Raw genomic sequence first — 24300 nt, 5'->3', positions numbered from 1 at the left:
CTCCAGAGCCTCTGGTCAGAGGGACTCGCACATCAGAAAAGCTTTACTGGGAAGCAAGAGTGTATGCCTCCTGCCAGCAGCAGAGACGGGGCAGGGGCTCCCCACCGGGTCCTGCTCCAGGTGCCAGCAGTGCGCCAGCGCTGCCCTCACGGAGCACACAGCCCTGTTGGGGATAAAGGAGACTTGGGTCAGGTGCCACCTCAGTGAGGGCCGCACAGGAGAGCCCAGGCTCCGCCGGTCCTGGCAGCCCATGCTTCTGTTATGTGGTTTGCTGAAGGATTTGGATCTATCAAACCTAGTGAAAATCCTAAATCACTTCTAAATGTTCAGAGTTGGAGTGACCATAAATGTCACTTACACAGATAAATTAGAGGACATTGACTTTTTTTACCAACAGATTCGTAGTAACATTCATTTACACTAAGTTTCTTGGCCCACCTGAATTATTCCGCTTAAAAAATATATATCTGGTGGAAAAATAATCATTTTCAATTTTCAGAAGACATTGCCGGGGCCAGTTATATAGCTGTGATTGACACCTGTCATCTAGCTGGAATAGATGTTCATAGAGATAATGAAGAGTTACCTTTCAGTTGTCTAGTAAAAAGATATCCAGCAGAAATCGAGCTATTTCACGAAACACACCCTGAACCCGGATCCCTGCTACGGACAGAGGGTCTGGGCAACTCTGCCCTTTCCCTGGTCTTGGTCTAGCCCCTTCTCCCTCCCACAGTGTGAAGCACATCTCCTGTCCCCTGCTCATCCTGCACGCTGAGGACGACCCGGTGGTGCCCTTCCAGCTTGGCAGAAAGGTGGGTCCTGGCCTCTGCCTCTGGTATAGCTGGCATCTTGCACACTCAGCCAGTGTGGGTGGACCAGGCTGGGAGTGGGCAGGCGGGAAGGCAGCCCCTGCATGCGCATCACGGGCTGTGCACCAGCCACGTCAGGCTCAGGAGGCCGCCTCATCCTCCCTGCGTCACCTCCAGGCTGCTTCGGAAGGACATGGGAGGTCTGATGTAAAGATTGGGGCAGGGGCCCACTGATGCTGTCTCCAAGAAGAACTATGAAAAATAAGCAGATAGTTCCAGTCCTCACACAGGGGTTCTCAGAGTGGGCTGCCTATGTTATCAGAGCCCAGGCCAACCTGGGACTCAGCTGGAAGGGCTCATCAGTTATGGGCTGAAGGCAAAGAACCCCTTGATGAGGATCTCCCAAGCCCGTTGCAGGGGTCACAGTCAAAATTGATACAGAAACTTCTAGCCTGTTTCCCTGCCTTTGGAATTGCGCTGATATCAGAACCAGACCATGCTGTCTGTGGGGCCTCAGTGTTTGCTTTTGCTGAATTTGCTTTGACTGTCAGCAAGTTGGATTGGATTTGTGGCTCAGAGTAGGGTAAGAGAATGCAGCCTGGGTCTTGGTAATGGCAGGGCAGGGCAAACTAGTGGGGTGTGTGCAGGCCTCGTCCGTGGATTCAGCCCAGGGCTGGGAGCACTTCCTGCTCTGACAGCCCCCATGCAGTCAGGCTCCATGAGGCACACAGATGACGGAGCCACACGGGAGGGCAGGATGCAGAGCCGCCCGGCAGCGCACAGCTCAGGCCCACCTACCCTTGCTGAAATGAGAGGGAGGGGGCTGAGATGGGCACATCCAGCCCATCTTAGCTAAGCCTGAGGCACATACCCTTTGTCCCAGCTCGCCAAGACTGTGCCATCCCTGCCATCAGAGCCTCCCAGGCACCTGGTCTGGCTCATCCACCTAGCCACTCCCCAGAGGAAGGGCAGTCTGTAAGGTGTGAGGACAGTATCTTGAGTGGTGTGTGTCCAGGAGCCAAGCCTGGGGCCTGGCTCCTGCCAGCCCACCCCCCCCAGGGCCTCTTGATTGTGACCGGCTGTAGCAACAAGCACTGTATGTGGGACTCTGGACTAGTTTCTATTGAAGGGGAGGCTGCCAAGCTGGTGTTCCTCAGGCTGGGACCCCCATGCCAGGCCACTGCCTCAGCCTCTGACCCCTCTCTCTCCCCAGCTCTATAGCATCGCTGCACCAGCTCGAAGCTTCCGAGACTTCAAAGTTCAGTTTGTGCCCTTTCATTCAGACCTTGGCTACAGGCACAAATACATTTACAAGAGCCCTGAGCTGCCACGGATACTGAGGTGAGACATTCTCTTCCCACCCAGGGGCTTCGTCTGGGCAGCACTGGCTCACACCTAACATGCAGCAGGTGGCAGCTGCTGAAGCTGCTCAGGGGGCCTCAGGGGGGCCAAGAGTCACAGTGATTTGGGAGCCTTCCATTTCCTTGGCAGAGGGGTTTGAGGTAGTGCCTCTCTCCCGGTCCAGGACTGTTCACATGATCATGCAGGGTGAGCCGCCTCCATGTTGTACAGGATGTACAGACCCACACAGGGGCGCACACACGCTCACAGGTGGCCACATGTTTGGGAGCACTCAGACACAGACACCCCAGCTGCTCGCAGGCCTCGGATCTCTTCCACACACCTCTCAGATGTACATGCTGCCCCTGGGCCAGCTCCTCAAAAGCCTCTTTGTTCCCAGCTGCTTCTTGAAGGGATGCTGTGCTCCTGACTGCCCTGCACTGGCAGGACATGGGCGCCAGCCCAGAGAGCCATGAGTACTCACCTGGGCCTGAGTGCAGAGCCCAAGCCTGAGGGTGAGGCCTTGGCAGTAGTGACAAGGGCAGTGTGTGGAACAGACCAACCCCCGGCCTCCTCTGTACTGCCCTGGGCCCTATGCAGGTTGCTGCCCAGACTTGCCTACCTGCCTGTCAGAGGACACAGGCCCCCACCCCACTGCCTGGCTGTGTGGCCTTGGGCAAGATGCTAACCCTCCCTATGCATGGGACAAGACTTCCGAGCCCAGAAGGGCATGTGGTACTTCGACCCTGAGCACTGGACCCATGGAGGGGCTGCTGCTAATGGTGATAAGAGTTTTTTGTTGTGTTGTGCCAGTCAGCTCCAAAAAGTAGGTCAAGGTGCCAGTTTCTCCCTGCAGGGGACTGAAATTGGTGGCCTGAATTGCCTCCCAGTGCTGTATATCCCGTGAGTAATTCTACTGCAAACTTCTGCTTTTCTCCAGTTGTTCCAGAGGCAAAGCTGTATCCCTTTAGCACAGGGACCTGGGTTGCTGAGGGGACAGTGGGCTCAGAGTATGGGTTTGCTTTGGGGTTATAATTTTCCCCATTATAAAAGGAAGATATTTATAGAAAATTTATACCAGAGAATAGCTCTGAAGTTGAGGGTCAAGAATCGGAGGCCTTGTCTCCGTGCCTGTCTGTTGGGCTTTGACTTGGCACCACGCTGCTTGTGCCCTGCCTAACTCACTGAGTGCTGCTCTGGGCTACAGCGCATCCTCACGGGGCTCTTGGCTGCCTCCTCTCTGCACAGCCTCTGCTTCCTTAGATAGCAATGTGAGGACTGTGGAGAAGGATCTTTGGTCTGAGCTCAAATGATTGGCTCCTGATTGTCCTGTGGTCTAGGGAATTCCTGGGGAAGTCGGAGCCTGAGCACCAGCACTGAGCCTGGCTGTGGAAAGGAAGCATGAAGACCTCTGCCCTCCTCCTGTTTTCCTCCAGTCAGCAGCCCGGCATCCTGGAGCCCCGGGGGGCCAGCACCTGCAATACTCAGGAGCCCAGCTCGCACCTGAAGAGGACTCAGATCCCAGGTGGGGAGGCCCCTGCAGGCCTGCAGTGCCCAGAGGCCTGAGCATGGCTGTGTGGAAAGCGTGGGTGGCTGGCATGTGGCTCTCCTTGCCACCCCTCAACCTGAGATCTTGTTGGGAGACTTATTGGCAGCAGGTAGCCATCACTGCCTGGTTGATGCTGCACTGAGCTGGGCAGGGGTAGTCCGGGCAGGGGACTCTTGGGGCTCGGGACCATGCTGAGCTTTCTGGCACCACCCACAGAGAACGTGGGGTCCAGGTTCTTTCTGCGCCTTCCCAGCACATGCAGAATGACTCCAGTGGTTCCATCATCCCTTCCTGCCCTGTGTACCTGCTTGCCTTTCTCAGCTGCCCCGCCTCCCCTGGGCTGGCCCACTCACCCACAGTGGAGGTGCCCGGGATCTGCACTTCCTCCCCTTTCACCTACCTGTACGCCTAACCTGGCCTTAGACTGAGCTTTATTTAAGAATAAAATCGTGGTGGTGGTCTTTTTGTCTCTCTGCAGTGCAGTGTTGCCTCCTGCCATGCCAGGCGCCCCGCATACTCTCAAAGCCCCAGAGCCGCCCACAGCCCAGCCTCTAGCCGCTTTGGAGCCACTCCATGACTCTCAGACTATGAAATTTTCTAGTCCCAGCAGCTCAGAAATTTGCCAAGAGTAGGAAGTTCTGTTCACCTGCTCGCCCCTTTCTCCAACTTGCAGTCCCAGCATCAGCAGCTGTGGGCTGGCAGGGAGCCCACAGGTCCTTGCGGTTACACTCCTTCTTCGCTGGGGTACCCTGAGCTACCTACAGCGGTTCTCAGATCTACAGAACACTTTTCCTACGCAGGGGAGTAGCTGAGTAGACATTACTTCTGAGGTCAGTTCATGAGAACTCTGGTCCCCCTCCTGGCCAGGGTCTGCCCTGGCTCCTGGTCCCTTATTAGGGTGTCATTTCTGTTCCGCCCACCCATGGCCCCAGAGACACCACGTGCCCCAGGGTTGGGATCTCCTTGCACGGCCATCTGAGCTGGGGACCCACGTGGCATCCCAGAGTGTCTTTGTGAGGCTATAGGAACCCCGAGGGGAGCCAAGCAGCCCTTCTTTAGGACGCAGGTTTCCTCCAGCACCGAGCCTGAGGCTGCTCTCCTGGCCTCCTCGAACACTGCGGCTCCTGACCACGAAGCAGACGCGACCTGCTCTACCTGGGCTTTCCTCTTTTTTTTTTTTTTTTGTCTATGTAAGCTACTTTGGATACTTGGCTGGGGGACTGAGGCAAGATACAAACTAAAAATACAAGCTCCTGGTGGGTTTTTTGTTTTTTGAGACAGTCTCACTCTGTTGCCCAGGCTGGAGTGCAGTGGCACAATCATAGCTCACAGCAACTTCACCTCCTGGGTGGGCTCAAGCAGTTCTCCTACCTCAGCCTCCCAAGTAGGTGGGACTACAGGCACGTGCCACCACGCCCAGCTAATTCTTGTATGTTTTGTAAAGATGGGGTTTTGCCATGTTGCCCAGGCTGGTCTCGAACTCCTGAGCAATCCTGCCTTGGCCTCTCAAAGTGCTGGGATTATAGGCATGAGCCATTGCACTCAGCCAAGCTACTAGTGTCTTTTTTACAAAACTGACTGACAGATACAGATAAGAGCGAGAAGGGTGCACTGTGTGGCAGCTGCTCCGCCATCACCTGTCAGCTCATTACATCCAAGTGCCCTACCCAGGGTGCTGAGCTCAGTTGTCCAAGCAACTAATCCCTGGGAAAGAACCCCACAGACCTGGGGAGGCAGAGACTCCCAGGGCACCATCTTGGTGCCACCCACCCAGGTGCACGGTGGGTGTGGGGATGAGGACAACCTGGCAGCACCAACCCCTGCACGACCAGGTCTGAGGCCAAGGAGGACCATGGCACTCCAGCATCCCAGTTCCTGGGTCTTCAGGGTAGCACAGAGCCCTAGGCTCGTTTCTCCTGATTTCTTAATCTGCAACTGTCCAATTGAGGGGCGATGTTTTGGTCCCCAGGGCCAGGAGTGGGAGACAAAAGTCGCAGGTGCAAAGGGACCAGCACAAGTCACACCAGATAGCATGTTTAGTAATGGCTGGATTTGATAGGATTTTTAGAAAATAGCTAGCTTGGCTAGGAACAGTGGTTCACAACTGTAATCTCAGCACTTTCGAAGGCTGAGGCGGGCGGATCACCTGAGGTCAGGAGTTTGAGACCAGCCTGGCCAACATGGCAGAACTAAAAATAATACACAAATTAGCCAGGTGTGGTGGCGGGCGCCTGTAGTCCCAGCTACTCGGGAGGCTGAGGCAGGAGAATTGCTTGAACCCGGGAGGCGAACGTTGCAGTGAGCCAAGACCGCTCCACTGCACTCCAGCCTGGGCAACAAAAGCAAAACTCCATCTCAAAAAAAAAAAAAACAAAACAAAAATAGCCGTTCAAGCACACATGGCCCCAGGTCCCACACCTAGTGGAGATGCAAACTTTTCTGCCCTCAATCCCAGAATGATGGGGTATAATTCAGCCCCGGCTCTAGTTTCAGAGGGGGGACTTGTGGCCAGAGGGGGGACCTGTGGCCCACTTGCAGGTCTCATCCCTGCACTGGCACCACCCTGGGCCTCAGGCCTGTGTTCTCCGCTTCCCACAGCCTCACACCACCACCTGCACTTAGTGAAACACAGACTCCACGTCAGCCAACCACAGCCACAAAGGTTTAATCAGTTTATCTCACAAGGCAGTAACAATGAGGGGCACAGTGGCCAACTCGGGGAGTATGGCCTCCTCCACAGAGCCGCTGCCTGGGGCAGTTGTTGTCGGGGCACGACCACAGCCCAGCACTTGCCCCACTCAATAAAAGGCTGTAGTGCTCTGGTGGGCTGTGCACCGTGCGCAGATCCTCCTGGTGGGCACTGGAGGCCAGGGCGAAAAAGAGGCTCCCCGCAGCCCAGACCCAGCATGCAAGGTGCTAGATTTCTCGGCAATTCCACAGGGAAGGACAGTAGCCTGTTCCCTGCCCTCTCTCTTGGGCAATGGGAGGCAGGTTGCCAGCCTTGGGGAAGGGCAAGGCTGTGAGGGGCTCACCCCCGCCTCCCACTGCCAGGCCTGCTGTCCAAGCAGAGCACAAACAGGTTCCTCCGGGACCCCTGGTCCTTTTTCCAGATGAGGCTGTAGCACTGGTGGAAAGGGAGGGAGAATGGAGCCTGGCCCTTGTGTGTACCACAGGAAATGCACCTCAGGACACAGCGGGAGTCAGCGGGAGGGCACAGACCTGCCCCCTGCCAGGCAGAAAATGGGCCTCCTCAAGCACAAAAGTGACCAAGTACAATTTTCAATTGCTAAAACAAGAAAAGGCTTCAGCTAGTTTCATTTCCATGTGTAGTTATTTTCTCTTTTGAATAAGCAAAACCAAGCTAAGCTGCATCAGCCAACTTCATCCTGACCAAGGCCTCTGAGACAGCAGACACAGGCACCCACTCCAATGTCCCCCTCAGTCATCCCGGGTTCCAAGCACCCACACAATGCCCATTGGATGGCTACAAAGGGAAAGCCCCATCTAGGTCCATGACCCATATACCAGGTGCAGAGCCAGGACAGAGGACAGAGGGCAGGGGGCAGGGGGCTGTGAAGGCGATGCCTGGAGGATCCGACCCCTCCCAGCATGGCCAGGAGGCAGGGCTGGGCAGGATGACTGGGGCTACATGGGGCTTGGCCCTTCCCTGTGGCTGGCAGCCCAGATGCTGCAGTAACACACGTCCCCAGGCTTCACTATGGCCACTGGCCCAGACCTCCAGAGGCTCAACACTAAAGACATCGGCTAATACATAGCAAGATGCATGCAAAGTTCTGGGGAAGCCCAGCAGGTGGCTCCACCTGCCTCCCATTCTGGGTGGGGCAGGTGCTGAAGCTGCAGGGCTGGCCACGGCCCTTTGTACTGTTAACTCTGGCTTCCTTTACAAGAAACTAGCAGCACTTCTAGCACATTCCTTCCTTGCCCTGCTCTCTCAAAACCACCCTGACCCCCATGGCCCCTCCTGGAAACATGGTACTCAGAAAAGCAGGGACCACCAGCGGCTGGCAAAGTGTTTGGGGAAAAAAGGAGGTGCAAAGTCAGCAAGAAAACAAATGCCGGCTGGTCCCGCCAAGGCAGGGTGTGCCTAGTCCCGGGGGATGTTGGGGGGCGGGATCTGCAGGTCGGAGGGCTCCACGCCCCAGATCTCCCGTGCATACTCCGTGATGGTCCGGTCACTGGAGAACTTGCCCGAGCAGGCGATGTTCCTGATGACCTTCTTGGTCCACTCCTTGGGGTTCTGCAGGGAAGGAGATGAAATTAGTCTCTGGCGTCACAGGGCTAGAGGCTGCTAAAAGCATGGGATTCCAGAACTTTAGGACTGTTTCCAAATGAGCTCCGAGCCTTGGGGCCATCCGCTGGAAAAGGAGGACATTACAATCACTTGTTCATTGAAAAGGGGACCCCACGGACCAGGAAAGCTACCACATTCTAGATCTAGGGAGCAAGGAGCTGGAGAGGAGGTCCCAGCCTCGAAAATTCCTGCTAGGGCATGGGCCCCAGGACGACGATAGGGATAGCACCAGGTTAAGAACTGCCCAGGCAGATCCAATGCCAGGGCACATGGCCAGGCACTCTCCTTCCACCAGGGAGCCTCACAGCTGCCACAAGGTGCAGCTCACACCAGGCCAGCCTTTCCTCGAGGCCAGCCCTGACTGAGGGAAGAGAAGGTCCCTCCCAGGGCCCTGCCTGTCACTCAGTTTCCAGGCCCCACATTCCTTTCTTGGCCGTTAGAAGCTGTTTTTTCAACGGAGTGACAGTGACAGTGACAGCTTCCCTAAAGGCAGGCACAGCCGACTGATGACAGATCAGAATCACAAACCCCTCTGGCCTGGGCCAAGGATCTACTCAGCTTGGGAAATAAACAATCTGACCCAACACGTCTACATGGACCCACCTAGCTGCTCCCCCAGCCTCTGGACCCAGCAGCCTCACCCGGTACAGCTGGTCCACCTGTGCCTGGCACTGCATGTAGGCTTCATAGTCTGCAAACACCTTGAACCTGGAATGGGAGAAAGGAGGCTGGGCCAGGGCAGCAGGGAGCCCTGCCCACACTGTCCCGAGGGGAGAGTCCCAGGGCAGGAGGCCAGGCACCATCCACCTGGTCCTGTCTGGAGCGAAGGGGCCCACGCAGCTGGTCAGAGCCAGGCTGCACCAGGCCCATTTGGCCAAAGGGCTTCTCTGTGAGCAACACTTACGTCCTGGGACAATATTTTAGAAAAACCTTATTTCAACCCAACACTCCTTTAAATAAACTGGCGTTTAAAATGTGTCTTCCACACGCAGGGCAGTTAGAGCTGCACATGGGAGAGGCCTCCTGGGCAGACAGTGGAGAGCCCATGGTGCCTCCTCGGGGCAGGGGGCACTCGCTGGGGAACGGCATCTCCATTTGCTTTCTTAAGTCTAACTGGGATTTGCCTACACAGGAAATGCCGACTTGCAGTTCCTGATGTGCTGAACAAAAATGCCAGATTTATGAATCTACAATGCATTTCTGTTCACTATCGAGTCAGAAGCACACTTCACGAAATGCACAGTTCACAATTTTAAAAGCACTTCCTTTATCACAGACCTCAGCAAGGCCCAGGTTCCAGCCCAGATCCCAGCATGTGGTTAGAGCTGGTGTGACTGAAGCCAACAGGTGACACAGTCATCAAAGAGCAGCAGACAAAACTAACCCAAAGGCAGCTGAAAGTGGAGGGCAGGTGAATTCCCAGCCCTTGCCAGATTCAACTTTTGCCAACAGTGAAGAACTGCCCTGAGCTGCAAACTTTATGAAGTCCGTAACTCTAGATAAACCATATCATGTGCTAACTGCACTGAAATAAAACACTAACTACATTATAATGTTACATCGTTGCAGGTGAAATCCATTTTCACCACTGCCTGTCACTGGCACTGATGCCTGCCGTGATTCCGCAGCCCTTGTGCGCCCCCTACCCCACCCCAGGGAGTTTTGGGCCCATGCTCCCTCTACTGGCCTGCTGGGACACGGCTGCCCCTGGGACCTCCAACCAGCAGAGGACACCCTCTCCTGCTCAGCACATTGGTCCACAAGGCCTGGGGGCTGGACTGTGCTGTTGTGTCTCACTGCCTAGGGCCCCCTGGCATTGCCAGAGGCCATCGCAAACTCCCGGCTGGGGTCTAAGGCTCTGCCCAGTAAGGTCTCACGGGTACAGTGGAGAAGACATTCTGAAAGCACAGGTTTTGCTCTCCAAACGAGGTGGAATATCCAACCCACAAAGAGGACCCCCTCCCTCCCTCCCAGCCAGCCAACCAGGGCAGTCGGTCCCACCTGTCATGGTGCATCAGCATGTTCACGATGTCCTTGAAGCAGTTTGGCTCCTTGGGAGAAAAAAAGCCACTGCTGATCTGGTCCACGGCCTGCTTCAGCTCGGGCAGGTGGTCGTAGTACTCCCTGGCATTGTACCTGTGAGGCGACGGGCCAGGAGTCAGCAGCCAGCGCCCCAGGTGGGCCACCTTGGGGAACAAGCCATGTTGGTGCCTGGCACAGCCCCTGCCCCAGGATGGCCCTGGGAGCTCAAGGCCTGCACGGTCCAGGGCAGCAGCCCGTGGCCATGGGTGGCTACGAGGCCCTTGAGCAGGGACCCGCTCGAGCAGAGATGTGAAGTCAGTCTAAAGCCAATCCCACCTGCTCCTCTGACTGTTAAAGAAATGTCATCACTAGCAGATCTGCTAGAACATAGTGGCTCATGCCACATGCCTAGTGGAGAGGGCCACTCAGAACTTGGCTCACTGTGAAATCCTGGGCAGAGCTTTTGAAAAACAGACGGCCAGAGGGGCAGGAAGTGAAGTGGAGCACCTTGGCTGGGACCTCAAAGATGGAAAAGGAAAAATGCAAGCAAGACCAGACAGGACAAGGCAGAGCTAAGTGGGAGAGGGAGGGACGGGCAGACATGGGCATCCCAGGACGGGACCCGGGCGGAAGAAGCTGTGTGAGGGCGCAGAAAGGGAGCACAGGCCTGTGTGCTCGGGCCGGCAAGGCACAGCTCTGACTTCAGATGGCATGTGTGGTTACACCTGACCCTACCTAAGGCCTCACGGGCTCCCCAGCGCTTCAAGGCAATCAGGCAACACTGCCTTTTCTTTGTAATTATCGCTTGGAATCAGGCCCGTGCTGGATTCCTCATGAACGTCCAGGTCATGAAGAACAAGGAAAAACTGAGAAGCTGTCACAGACCAAATGACACTGGGGAGACCTGACGGCCACACACAGTGGAATGCCCTGATGGGATCCTGGGATGAGAAAGTAACAGAACCCCGGTGGAGTTGGAATGGAGTGTGGGCTGCAGGAGGGCCAGTGCTCTGAGCTCAGTGCAGCCAACGGAGGGGCGCGGGGAGAAGGTGGACGAAGCTCTGGGTGCTGTCTTCAGGATTCCCTCCTCCCCTCTGCCAACCCCCTCCATCCCCCCCACCCCCCCACCCTGGCTCACACATTTAAAATGTTTCCAAAATACTATTTTTAAACTATTTGTAACAGTTACAACTTAGACCAGGGAACCTCAACAGCAGGTAAGCCTCAAATCAGCAGAGTGCTCCCAGCAGAGTGCCTCTGGCAGTGGGGTCCTGCCCAGCCCCAGCCCATTTCTGTGGGGCTGCGTCCAGACTGTACCCCAGGGGGTGTCCCTCTAGGAGACCCTCCCCAGGGGAAAAGGCCTTTCCTGGAGGAGGAGCCCCTGGTCTGGACTCCACAGACTCAGCCTCAGAGCCAAGACAGGAGCAGCCCAGCACCCCGACGTGGGCCTCGCCCGCAGCCCGGACCCCGTCCATTCCATGCACCTGGAAATGGTCACCCCTGCAGGCAGGCACACAGCCCTGGGCGGGCACTGACCCTGGCACCCAGTGGCCTGGCCCCAAGAGCCCAGTCCACCCAATGCCCCCAGACCAACACCCTTCATTCTCCATCCTCACGCTGCCAGGTGCCCAGGGGCACAGGCTCGCACCCTTTCCGGTCCAAGGCCTCGACATCCTCCACCTGCAGGCCGAAGATGAAGAGGTTCTCGGCCCCGGCCTCCTCGGCCATCTCCACGTTGGCGCCATCCATGGTGCCGATGGTGAGGGCCCCGTTGAGCATGAACTTCATGTTGCCTGTGCCCGAGGCCTCAGTGCCTGCTGTGGAGATCTGCTGTGACAGATCAGCGGCCGGGATCACTGCAGAGGGGAGCACAGGAACAGGACCCCAATGTCCTCAGCCGCAAGGCTCACTGCAGGACGAGCCGGCCCATCCACCCAGGGCTGGGTCACCGAGGGACCAGTGCTGTGGCCCCGCTCTGGCCCCCACTCCCGCCCCCGCCCCGCCCCTGCCCCCGCTCCCGCCCCCGCTCCCGCTCCCGCCCCCGCCCCCGCTCCCGCCCCCGCTCCTGCTCCCACTCCCGCTCCCACAGGGGCCCAGGCTGGACACGGCCACCCGCCTCTGCAGGGCTCCCCTTCGTGACTGGGGCAGCCTTGAGGCAGAGGGTCCAAGATGGAGGCTCCTGAGGAGCCCCCCAGGTGGCAAAGGATCTCTGCACCAAAACCTTCCCAAAAGGGCTCCTTGCCAGTCCTGGCTCGCTGACAATGTCGTTCCCTGGATCCCCGCGACCGTGATCAGCCCCAGTGGCTCCCTGGATCCTTTCAGGAGGAATGTAGACTGGCATAGAGCCAGAAGGCTGGAGAGGCTGAGGGGTGGCGACCTCGTGGGCACCAGCAGCTGTCAGATGCCACGGCCCTGCGCTTTCTCTGTGCCTGCCCCTCGGGACTGGTCATCGCTCCCAGACACGCTGTGACTGCACACAGTGACTATACAACCTGCTCTCCACCCTCACCTCGGGCTGCAAGCCCAGTCAGCCACAGCAACACTGCCGGGGAGAACGGGACCCTGATGCCAGCACCGAGACTCCAGACCAGGTGCCTGAAGGCCTGCTCTAAAGATGAGCAGGAGTCAGCTGGCCCCAAAAGACACATGAGGAGGGGAGCCTCAGGCAGCACGGGGGAGAGGAGATGCTTCGGTCAGAGGAGCAGGGAAGGACGAGCCACACCACTAAAGTTCCTGGCCAAGCCGGAGGCAAGCTGGCCCATGAGTGCCTCAAGGGACCTCGCCTGCCAGGAACCACTAAAGAGGGGGAGCGACATGGACACCAAGGCAGCAGCCAGGCCACAGGGACGGTGCCCAGGGACCCCCCCCACTCCCCGCCGCCCCCGCACCACCGAGCTTGCAGGACAACGGCGGATCAGCTCTCTCACCTGCGGCAGCCTGGGAAGCCCAGGTGGCCTGAACTAGGGGGGGCCCTTGGCCCTCAGCGGCAGGAGGGGAGCACGAGAAGGCCAGGCTCAGATCTCCCACCATCTGGTGGGCAAATCCCTTTCCTGCCCAGTAGGGCCCACAGGGGTGGGAACCGATGGGCTCCAGGGCACATGGCAGCACATTCCAGGGTCTCCCCAGGACCGGCCCAGGCTGCCCTCAGGAAGCACAGATGAGGCAGGTGCTGCCACCTGAGATCAGTGGTGGGCCCAAGAGTAGGCAGGCCGTGAGGAGCAAGGACGTGGGCGGAGAAGGGGCAGTGGGGTTGGGGGAAGCTGGGGGCCCACAACCCCACTGGCCTGGTGCACGTCCTGCCAGCAGAGGGGCTCAGGACAGAAGGCACAGCTGAGGGGCAGGAAGAGAGGGCAGGCGAGGGAGGGTACACAGGGCAGGCCAGGCAGGCGCGGCAGTAAGGGTGTCCTGTTGGGGGATGACACTGCCTGTGACATGCAAGGCGCCCCCGGACGCACTGTGAGTCCTCCGCACTGCACAGGGAGCACTCCCCAAAGCCATTCCCTGCTCGCCTGCAGCCCGGCTGCCTAGGTCTGGGTGTCCAGGCAGAGCTGAACTGGCTGAGGATGAAAGGCCCGGGGCCAGTACAGTGCCCGTTCCCGGGCAGGAGTGAGTTTTCTGTCCAACACAGGCTTCCAGGGTTACCTTTCTCAGCCAAGGACACACGGTAGTTCTCCAGGAAGATCACTTTCAACCTGTCACCCACAACTGGGTCATGATTGACGACGTCGCCAATGGACGTGACCAACTTGATGATCAGCTTGGCCATGTGGTAACCGGGCGCTGCCTGGAATGGGGGGGGGTGAAGGTTTTTAGCATGAAAACGCCTTGTTCAGGCCCTCGGAGGCGCTCCTGGTTCCTGGGGTCTGTAGGAGGGTGAGGCCAGAGCCACAGGAGCCTGCCGTTGGGACGGTCAGTAGAGGAGCTAGGGAGGCCCCCCCCAGCCCCAAGGCCTCGGCTTCTGGTGAGCGCTCACAATGGTGGCCACCTCGCCACATCCAGAAACGTGTCCGCCTCAAGTCTGGTTTTCTGGTTGTTCTTAGGTTTTCAGAAATTACAAGGTTAAAGAGACCAGGATTTCTAGAGCTGCTGACTGACAGGAAACAGAGAACTGTCCCTAGGGACATACTGGGACACACTGGAGGGACACATTCGGAAAAAGCCAGGCTACGGCGTACAGACAACCTGATGTCTGTAACAGACAAACTGTGGGGAAAACCTACAGAGAACTGAGACACCACGGCCAGTCCAACTTGAGGACTCACTGGGCCCTCCCTCACTCAGACCAACTTTTAGAAATGTCTGTTACTTTACAAAGGCAACTGGGCCGGGGACCCATGAGGTACCCGAGTGAACATTTCATGACACGGAGGACTCCTGTCCAGCGCTTTAGGTGTGACGGAGGGTGGTACTGTGTGGTGATGTTTCGGTCTATTGCCATTGTGGTTCTGGTGGAAAACATCACTTTATGAAGAGGAATGCTGACGTGTGTAAGAGTGAAGAGCTAGAGTGTCTGCAGTTTACTGTGAAATGCTTCAGCTAGTCTGGGTGATAGGTTTATGGTTTTGCTACAGTTCTTCCTGGTTCAAATGTTTCCTTCTTCTTTTTTTTTTTTTTTTTTTTTTTTTGCTGAGACAGGGTCTGGCTCTGCTGCCCAGACTGGAGTGCAGTAGTGCAATCACAGCTCACTAGAGCCTCAATCACCCAGGACAATCGATCCTCCTACTCAGCCTCCGAAGTAACTGGGACTACAGACATGCACCACCACGCCCAGCTAATTTTTGCGTTTTTGTGTAGAGATGGGGTTTCAACACATTGCTCAGGCTGGTCTCGAACTCCTGGGCTCATGCGATCCACCCGCCTTGGCTCCCAAAGTGCTGGGATTACAGACGTGAGACACTGTGCCCGGCCTAAAATTTTCATAACATTTAAAACTTTTTCGAACTCCATATCTCTATGGACTTTACATACTGAAATACTGACAAATAAAACGACACAATTCCAAAATTTGCTTCAAAAACAGCAGGTGACAGGAGTGGACAGAGACCAAATGGGGTGTTCGAGGTGGTGGCGGAGCCCAGAGGAGTGCCCACCCCCTCTGACCAGCTTCCCACTCGCTGAAGGCAGCAAGAGGGCAGCCTTCAGGCTGCACACAGGCACCAGCACCCCCAGGCCCCGGCCTTGCCATGGAGGGCTGGGGTGCCTCACACAGTCCAGACTCACTTAGGGCCACTGCTCCAGCAGGACCCTCCTAAGGACGCTGCACCCCACGGCAGCCCCACAGTTCTGGATAAAGACCAAGCTACCAGGGAAACATGGCAGGAGGTGGGGACACTGGCCGCAGAGGGCTGATGAGTATGACGATGTGACCTGGGACTCGATGACAGCACATCTAGGACTCTGAAAGTATGTGTCATAGTAAATAAAGTGAACTGAAACCAGGCAATGCTCAGGGCATGTGCAGGTGATGAAGCAGCCACAAGGCCCTGTGCCCACTGAGCACAAAGAGAAAGGACACTGCCCCCTCTGAGGTGGGCACCAGCAAGCCCACTGGGGACTGGCTTTCTAGGCTGGGGACCCCTCCAGTGAGCTGGGCAGGCAGGAGGCTTCCATCCCATTCTGACTCTCTACAGGGTCCCCACCCCCACAGGCACACCAGAGGGGCCGGTGACCGCTGGGCACCCGGTTCCCGAGTATGGATGTGGTGGCACCACGAGAAGCGTGCAGGCTGCCCACCCACCATCCCCGGACCAAACACCACAGAGAGGACTGCAGAGGAAGTCACTCACCTTGCCCCCAATCATAACAGTCCTGGGTACAAAGGCCTTGGCCGGGTCTCTCTTGATTCCTGCAGGACACACGGAAGAGACTCACACAAGGCACCGGGAACCAGACGAGCCCCTGCCGGGACCCAGCAGCATCAGAGGCTGACCCTGAGGCAGGACAGGCACGCTACGCCATGTACTTCAAGCCCCAGAGACACGGGTGGCAGCGGCGCAGGGCCACTGGCCACCCACCTGCCCACCCACCAGGAACCTGCCACTTACAAGGGAGCGAGGCCACCCTGAGGTCTGCACTTAGGTTCCCAGCTGGTGAGGAAGGCCAGCCAGGACCATGGACGAACCCGGCAGCTGACCCGAGCAAAGATGCTGTTCCCCGGGGCTCAGAGGAAAAGCTGCACCTCAGTTTCCAGAAAAGCCCAACACAGGAGCCTCCTTGGGTCTGGTCACCAGTGTTCAAGGCCCCTGTACATGAAGGGCACACTTGTGGGTTTTGTTTGGTTTTGTTTCTTGAGACAGCAGCTCACTCTCTTGCCCAGGCTGGAGTGCGGTGGCGTGAGCGTAGCTCACTGCTGCCTCTACCTTCCAGGTTCAAGCAATCCTCCCACCTCAGCCTACTGAGTAGCTGGGATCCTAGGCACATGCCACCGTGCCCAGCTAATTTTTTAATTTTTTGTAGAGATGAAGGTTTCTCTACATTGCCCAGGCTGGTTTCAAACTCCCATGCTCAAGCAATCCTTCCACCTCAGCCTCCCAAAGCGCAGGGATTATAGACGTGAGCTACCGCGCCTCGCACTCTACCACTCTTGTGTTTTTTTGTTGTTGTTGTTTTTAAGAGTTAAGGTTTAGCTCTGCCACCCAGGCCGGAGTACTGTGGTGTAATCAGGGTTCACAGCAGCCACGGACTCCTGGGCTCAAGTGATCTTCCCCTCCTTAGCCTCCCAAGTAGATGGGACTACAGGCACCGACAGGTTACCACATGCAGCTAATTTTTTCACTTTCAGTACAGATGGGGTCTCGCTTTTTTGCCCAGACCGGTCTCAAACTCCTGGCATCAAACAGTCGTCAGGCCTCAGCCTCCCACATCACTGGGATCACAGGGCTGAGCCACCACCCTGGCCTTAGATTGTGTTTTAAACACATTGTTTGAATGACACAAAGAAAAAGTAGCAACCTCAGCCTTGTGGCTGTGGTGCCATCAGCCTGCAGGGGCGCTGGGTGAGACCTCGTGTCTCCCCTCTGCCTCACTGGGACAGCGGGTGAGGGCCCCCGAAGTTCTTCACAGAAGTGGATGGAGGGTCAAGCCATGACGGCCGGCTCACTGCCAGCCCAGCAAACAGGCTGTCCTCGCCAGGTCATGGGTTTGCAGATTTCACGGGAGGTTCCTACAAAAAGGGGATGAGCGGCCACCCTGGACAGGCTTTCACCAGCGAGCTGGGCCTGGGTGGGGCAGCAGGGAGTCGGGCTGATGTGTACCACCCGACCCCAGGCTCCAGGAGGAACGCAGCTGCCCCTTAGTGCTGGATTTTGTCACTTCTGGAAATCAGCAGAGAACAGGAAAAACGAAACACACAAGTGACGATTTCACCACAACTAGGAAAGAAGGAAACCATGCAAATCCCAGGTCACAGTGGGCAGGGGACAGCGTCCTGGGAGTCCTAACCTCTGGGGAGGGGCACTCTGGGCAGAGCTCCGGTCCTGGGGGCCACCAAGGAGCCCCCGGGGAACAGCAGGTTCAGACGAGCGCCTCTCCCACAAGGGCACCCTCACAAGGCAGGTCCTGGCATCCAGGGGAGCCTCCCGCCCAGATGAGACCTGGAGAGACAGCGGAGACGCAGCCACAGGGAGGTGCCACAGGCTGGGGAAGCACGGCCTTGGCCCAGCAGATGAGCTGCCTTGGAGGGCTGAGAAGCCTATTCTGAATAGCCCCAGGTGATCCAGCTCACCCCAACATAGCAATGGAAGTCAGCACCCAGCCCCGCCACAGGCCGCAGGAGGGGAGTGAACTCCTTCGCGAATCACATACCCTTGGTGACCACCAACTTGGAAAGACATGGAGCCAAACGCAAGTCCTCAGGGAGGGGGGCAGAGACCAGAGGAAAGTGCAGCCAAGAGAGACTCCAGAGAGCAATGCCACTCCACAGGACAAGGACAAACCAAGTCCTGAGAGAAGTAGGCACCAAGGAGGCAGGCCAGAGAAAGCCACCTCACGCCACACTGCAGCCCAGAAGCAGAAAACCAAACAGAACCAAACACACGTTTCAAACAGACAACTTCCCTGAAGTCCAGCAACATGTTCAACAAGCACCTGGAGTACTGGCAAAAATGCCCCGTTAACGGCCAACACCAAGACACAGCAATAACAGTGAGTCACTCATGAGATCAAGAACTCAGAACTCGCCAGACTTCTGCACACACACACACCCTCCAGACAGTGCCCGATAGGGCCCTAAAAAGCACTGGGGGAAGGAAGTGGAGTCAAGACTGACATCTTCAGCCAAACCGACCTTCATGGTGAAGGGTCCAGGCCGTTTTGAACAAGCAAGAACTCGGGAAGGTTGTTCCCACGAGCCAGTCATGAACTAGACTCAAAGCAGCCGGCAGGGGTGGGCAGCACTTTGCAGGAGGACCGTGAGGAGCAGTGAACATACTCACCTGCAGACTCAAACTGATACCGCTGGGGACAGAAGGAAGGGCAGAGTATTGATGCTGTGAGCTCAATACAGCGAGGGGAAAGGAGATGCAGGTCCACACGTACATGCACACACACAAGCACACGTGTTTACATGCATGCACACACATACATTTATGCGCGCACACACAAACATGGGGCAAGGGGGAAGACCAGTGGGAGCGAGCACCAGCCTGTTGGCTGCCTCCTGTGAATGGCTGGAAATCACAGCGCGTCATTCAAAGAGAACGAACCAACCAAGCAGAAGCGGAGGGTCTGGAAAGCCTGAAGGCCAACAACAGAAGACGATGCAACAACTGACTGGGGACGGTGGAGCAGGAGGAAGGGAGAGGGTGACCCGCGACTCTCACTGCTGCTCATAAATGGGACCAAGTGTTGTGCAAGCAGAGGACTCCGGGTCACCACCAGGGAAACGCAGAGCGTCACAACTGCAGGAGGAAAATGGGGCAAAGAAAGATGATGCAAAGTTCCCATGCACCACCTCGGAGCCGGGAAGCCACAGCCCTGGGAAGCACCTCCCGTGGTGCCCACACGGCAGAGGGGTCCTCAGCGGAGGTGGCCTCTAGCCTCTGTCCTACCACGTGTGTCTCAAACGCACCCAGATCCTCCACCCCATCGAGGCTTACTCACTGGGAATAGGAGATCTATTCCTGGGAGGAGCTTTGTGTCGGAAAGGAGGATGTGTGGTTCCTTTGGTTTTTAAAATACCTACTTTATTAAATTACAAAATTTTAGAAACCTAGTTTTTCCGTAAGGTTTTATTACCTATTAAACCTAGCAAATATTCACATTGACCTTTGGGGGTCTCTGATTCATGTTTGTTCTCATAATTAAATGTCCTTAGACATATAAGATGCATGTGTAAATTTAACACATACTATCTTAATTTTTATAAGTATACTTTAAATGCCTCTAATAAGCATAATCTTTCTAAATAAGATTAGTCTCACAGAGATAATAACTAAATTTAAAATAAAAACTGAAGGCCCGGTACAGTGGCTCATGCCTATAACCCCAGCCCTTTGGGAGGCAGAAGTGGGTAGATCACTTGAGGCCAGGAGTTCGAGACCAGCCTTGGCAACATGGTGAAACCCTGTCTCTACAAAAAATACAAGGACATAGTGGCGTGCGCCTGTAGTCCCAGCTACCTGGGGGACTGAGGTGGGGAGGATTTCCTGGGCCCTTGGAGGTCGAGGCTGCAGTGAGCCGTGATGGCGCCACTGCACTCCAGCCTGGGCCTTTCGGGTGTCTAACTGTTCACCTGCTCACGTGAGGCCTGGCATGGGGCACACAGAAAAACATGGCTTTTGCTTAAAATAAACGTGCCACATCACACATGCACATGCCTACACACGCACAGCCCCCACCATGACAGAGGCACAGCTGGTGGGCAAGGGCAAGCCTTGGGCCCCGCAGCGTGGTCGTGCAGGTGATGCCGGCACTCACGGTTGTACAGGGTGACGACGTGCAGGCAGTTGAGCAGCTGCCGCTTGTACTCGTGGATCCTCTTCACATGCACGTCGAACATGGAGGAGGGGTTGATCTTCACCTTGTACTCCTTCTCCAGGAAGGCCGAGAACTTGAGCTTGTTCTCCTGGGAGGGTGAAGGGGAAAGACGGCTGGAAACTTCACCAGGACTCCACCCACTGACCCTGCGGCTTCCTGCTTCGAGTGCCCTGTGAGGAGTGCCGCAGGGAGGGGGCAGGGGTATACAGGCTGGAGCTGAGGGGCAGAGATTGCACCAGGGGTCTTCTCATGGGAAAAGGGGAGAGGGCGATGCTGAAGGTGGGTCCACACCAGGAATAGGGGATAAGTGAGGAGCCGGTCCAGGAGCACGCCTGGAGCCAAGCAGAAGACACTGCAGAGCCAGGCGTGCAGGCGGGGGAGCAGTGCGGGAGCGGGACGGCTGAAAGGACTACAAGGAGAACTAGTTCTGGCCTCTAGGAGGAGGGCAAGCTTGACAGGCTGTGTAGATGGGCCTCCAGCCCGCTGAGGTTTGAAGGCTGCCGTGACTGGCCCTGGTCTAGCCGAGGGGCTGCTGCCGGTGCAGACAGCTCGTGCACCTGCACAGCTCTCCAGGGGCAAAGAGGGCACCACGCTGGAATCGGCTTCTAGAGGCTTCCATAAAGAACTGACCCGTGGCGGAGGGTCGAGGCACGGGCAGGGCTGGCCTGGGGTCTGCACTCACCTATCTGCCACGTGACCTGTCCTCCTCAGGGCCCTCATCTGAAAGGCTGAGTGGGGTGGAGAGACCTCAGGCGACCCTAACAGCCTCACCCTCAGTCCTGTTCCGAGTCCCCACTAAAGCCCCAGTGGGTACCCCAGGACCTGTGTTGGGCCTGCAGGAGGGCTGGGGCCAGGGCCTACCTGCCTGGTTGTGGGAGGGCTGGGGTCGGGGCTGGGGCCAGGGCCATGCCTACCTGTTTGACCTTGGCCACGTCCCTGATGAACACCTCGTCATTGACCAGCGGCAGCAGCTTCTTCAGCTGGCTCAGGTCAGTCAGGAACTCCTCCCCAATTTTCTGGAGAACATAAAGGTTCCGCTCACTGTGGGCCTCAGCCTCCTGAGGCTGGGACCCCCAGCCACCTGCCCTCCTCCCGTTGTCACCCACGCCCCTGCTTTCCCCTGGGATCTGCTTGTCCGGCCCCTCCGGGCATCCCACCTCTCAGGCCACAGGGTCACCCCAGCAGCCCCTCTTACCTCTTCTAAAAGGGCTCTGCGAGGTGGCCCAGTCCCACCAGTTCAAATGTCCACAAGAAACACATGAGCCTCCCTCAGCCACTGATCCCAGGGTTCTCTGACGTTGAACATCCCATCACCACCCAAAGCCCAAAGCCATCCTCCCGCTGCCCTCCACCAGCACCTTCCCTGCCTGCAGCAGGCTGCCCCCTCAAAGCCAGCACCTCACCCAGGTGCTGCCCGCAAACACTCGGCCACCTCTCCTCACTGTGCCCAGGCCCATCTCAGACTGCACAGGAGCCACGCTGCTTTCCATGTCCCAGGGGCTCGTCCCCCAGCACAGGGCATTGGACCAGTTTGCCGCCCCAGAGCGCTGCTCCCTCTCTCTTCATTCCCTCTTCAGACCTCAGCTTTCCTGGGAAGCCTTCCCTGACCATAGCCCCAGGTGGGTGGTCCCACCCTCCCAGCGGCTGGTCCTTGCCTGTAGCGCAGGGCCTGACACCTCAGCACTCATTTCCTTGGGGAGCTCGCATAGGAGCAGACATACAAACAGGAAATAGGTGCCCAGCCTGGCTGACAGTCAGCTGCCTCTTGCCTCTTTTGCAGTGGCCCCGTGGCTGCACTCAGCCACACCCCAGTCCTCCCTAAAGCTCGGCTTCTGAACTCGCACACAGGACCGCCAGGCCCCACTGGGTGACTGCCCAGCTCAGCGCCCATGTTCAGGGGCTCAGCTCTCATGTCCAGAAGCCTGCAGGTCAACACGTGAGGGACAGACTCCTGCCTACTCAGCAACCACTCAGCAGCGGCTGATGACACGGCCCACGGTTCTCAGCCCAGGCATCTCCACAGGCACGGGCAGGGCCTGGGGCTCACCTCCACAATGGTATCGGCCAGCCCCGGGTTGCACAGCAACAGCCACCGGCGGGGAGTGATGCCGTTGGTCTTATTCTGGAACTTCTCTGGCTCCAGTTCATAAAAATCCTTAAAGCTGCAAATACAGAGAACAGGGAACTGTCACAAATGCTGTGCCTTGAACCAGGTGAGCAAGAGACTTCAAGGCCCTTTAAAGGAGGTCCCAGGAGCCCTCAAGCTCAGTGTTTCTGTTCTGTTTTCTGAGGAGAACAGTGACCGCGGCCGCTGCAGGTTCTGGGAGCCGTACGAAGGCAGCGCCTGCACCTCGGGGCATCTGTGGCTGGCTGTGCGGTTTGCCCAACTACAACCTCGCAGGCATCAGAGCCTGGCCGTTCTCCAGAGCGGTCCGTGCGGAAACAGGTGTCCAAGTCATGACAGCCGAGACCGCAGGACTTCAGGACTTGAGAAGCTGCGCTCAGTTTCCTCATTGCTACTGGGGAGGGGCCCGACACAGAAGCTTGCTGTGGGCGCCACACACAGAGCCTGCAGCCCAGCCCCGGACACAGAAGCCTCCGCTCCCGCCGGCTGCTGTCTGCTCAGCACTCACAGTAGGTGCTCAGCACATGGTACGTGAAAGAGCGGGATAATTCCTAGATCACGCCCCACCTAAGAGGGGCAAGGACAAGATCTGACCTAAGAATCCCACCTTCAAGCCCTGTCCAAGCCCTGCCAGCGGCAGGCGGACCAGTGGTGCAGAGCCTCCGACTGGACCCCCAGGAAGGCAGGGGCGCAGGAGAGCAACAGGAGACAAAGCCGTCTCCCCGTTGCCCACAGAGCCAGATCCCTCCAGAGGCCCGTGTGCTGGTCGGTGAACGCACAACAAGGTGTGACCCTGAAAGGGTGTTCTGGGCAGCTCTGTCATTCCCATGGAGACAGGGGCCTAGTGGCACGGGGTGTATGCTGTACAGCTGGGTCCATGTGTTTGGCGGATGGTCCTAGACGCAGGCCTGGGTGTCACACAGAGCTGGCCCCACTCGGGCAAGCACCCTACTCACACCGACTGTTTCACGATCTCCGAGTGGATCCTCGCCACACCGTTGACAGCATGGGACCCAATCACACACAGGTGGGCCATGTTGATCCGCTTGCAGTCCCCCTCCTCGATCACAGACATCCTGCGCAGGCGGTCCACATCCCCGGGAAACAGCGCGGCAACGTGCTGGTGCCAAAACACAGAGGCAGGTGGGTAGGCACAGGAGGCCCCACGGAGACCCAGCACTCCCCATGACCAGGGGACACTCCATGACCACCCATGGGAAGCTCTGCTGCCTCCAGGGAAGTCCTGGGGCTGCGACAGCCAGACCTCCCTCAAGTGCTCCCAGCCCCAGCAGGCACCTCCGAGGCATCTCACAAGGGCCCGGGCCCAGCCAGAGGAGGAGGCTCTCGCTCACCCCACTCCCCAGCCCAAGAAAGGGCCCAGCCCGCCCCAGGGATCCACAGGGCTGCTGTCTGAGGAAGACGGGTCTGAGAGAGAGGACGTGCAATTTAATTTACAAAGAGGAACCTGAGACAGTTGTGGGCCAGGCGTGGGGATCAGCCAACAGCTCTGCCAATGGACAGCCCCCAGCCCCAAGCATCCTCTGCTGAACGGAGGGTGCCTCGTTCAAGGAGTAAAGCACCTCCTCTCCCAGGCCAGGTGGGGAGCCGTTGGCATGGGTGTAATTGCCACCACACACGGCCAGCTGGGCCCACACTCACGTCCAGGTGCCGCTGGTTGATGGCATAGATGATCTCCAGGTGCCGCGGCAGCAGCTTCTCAAACATGGACACGGGCCAGCGCTCCAAGGCCTCAGGCAGCACAGTGTGGTTGGTGTACGCACAGGTCTTCTTCGTGATTTCCCAGGCCTAGGCCATTCGAGAATGTTCCCGTGTGTTTGTTTAGAAACAAGCAGCTCTCTAGCCAGCTGCCTAGGCAGGGTGAGCGTCCAGGATCCCAGGCAGATGCTGGATACCCCAGGAAGGGCCACCGTCCCCTCTGCTCTCCAAGGTGGATCTGGAGCCCTCTGAAAGCCTGACACACAGCCCAGAGCCCTCACTCTGCTGACGCAACCCATTGAAGTGTGACATTATGGTCCAGTGCGTGACACACACACAAATAAGACACACTCGCCTGCTACCTGGGGTCACCTTCACACTCTGCCGTCACTGGTAAACGGACGGACCGCTGAGCAGTTTTCTATTTATTTCCACTGAAGTGGCCAGACAT

General features: G+C 57.4%; 2 protein-coding genes across 4 annotated transcripts in view; one reads left to right on the top strand and one right to left on the bottom strand.

The window, feature by feature from the left end:
- The window catches only part of ABHD12 (abhydrolase domain containing 12, lysophospholipase), an 82533-nt gene extending 78373 nt beyond the window's left edge, over positions 1-4160 (top strand). The window contains exons 11-13 of one of the 2 annotated variants that reach the window (XM_054467861.2): positions 734-812; positions 2023-2150; positions 3491-4160. In XM_054467861.2, coding sequence (XP_054323836.1) covers positions 734-812; positions 2023-2150; positions 3491-3530 — 247 coding nt within the window. In that variant the 3' untranslated portion in view covers positions 3531-4160. Of the gene's footprint in view, positions 1-733 lie in introns of both variants that reach the window. The other variant, XM_063659493.1, reaches the window with a different exon arrangement.
- A 2179-nt stretch (positions 4161-6339) lies between these two features.
- PYGB (glycogen phosphorylase B) overlaps positions 6340-24300 on the bottom strand; it is a 58123-nt gene continuing 40162 nt past the window's right edge. Inside the window, exons 10-20 of one of the 2 annotated variants that reach the window (XM_054467860.2) lie at positions 23793-23939; positions 23090-23253; positions 22056-22170; positions 20923-21024; positions 19949-20096; positions 15820-15878; positions 13676-13817; positions 11682-11889; positions 10013-10147; positions 8653-8719; positions 6340-7957 (exon numbers count right to left, since the gene is read on the bottom strand). In XM_054467860.2, the coding sequence (XP_054323835.1) occupies positions 7805-7957; positions 8653-8719; positions 10013-10147; positions 11682-11889; positions 13676-13817; positions 15820-15878; positions 19949-20096; positions 20923-21024; positions 22056-22170; positions 23090-23253; positions 23793-23939 (1440 nt within the window). In that variant the 3' untranslated portion in view covers positions 6340-7804. Of the gene's footprint in view, positions 7958-8652; positions 8720-10012; positions 10148-11681; positions 11890-13675; positions 13818-15819; positions 15879-15900; positions 16276-19948; positions 20097-20922; positions 21025-22055; positions 22171-23089; positions 23254-23792; positions 23940-24300 lie in introns of those variants that run through there. The other variant, XM_063659492.1, reaches the window with a different exon arrangement.

This window comes from Pongo pygmaeus, chromosome 21 (assembly GCF_028885625.2).
Source record: "Pongo pygmaeus isolate AG05252 chromosome 21, NHGRI_mPonPyg2-v2.0_pri, whole genome shotgun sequence".
NCBI classification, from domain to species: Eukaryota; Metazoa; Chordata; class Mammalia; order Primates; family Hominidae; genus Pongo; species Pongo pygmaeus.
The sequence above is the reverse complement of the archived record's forward strand: the minus strand, read 5'-3'. Positions and strand labels throughout refer to the sequence as shown.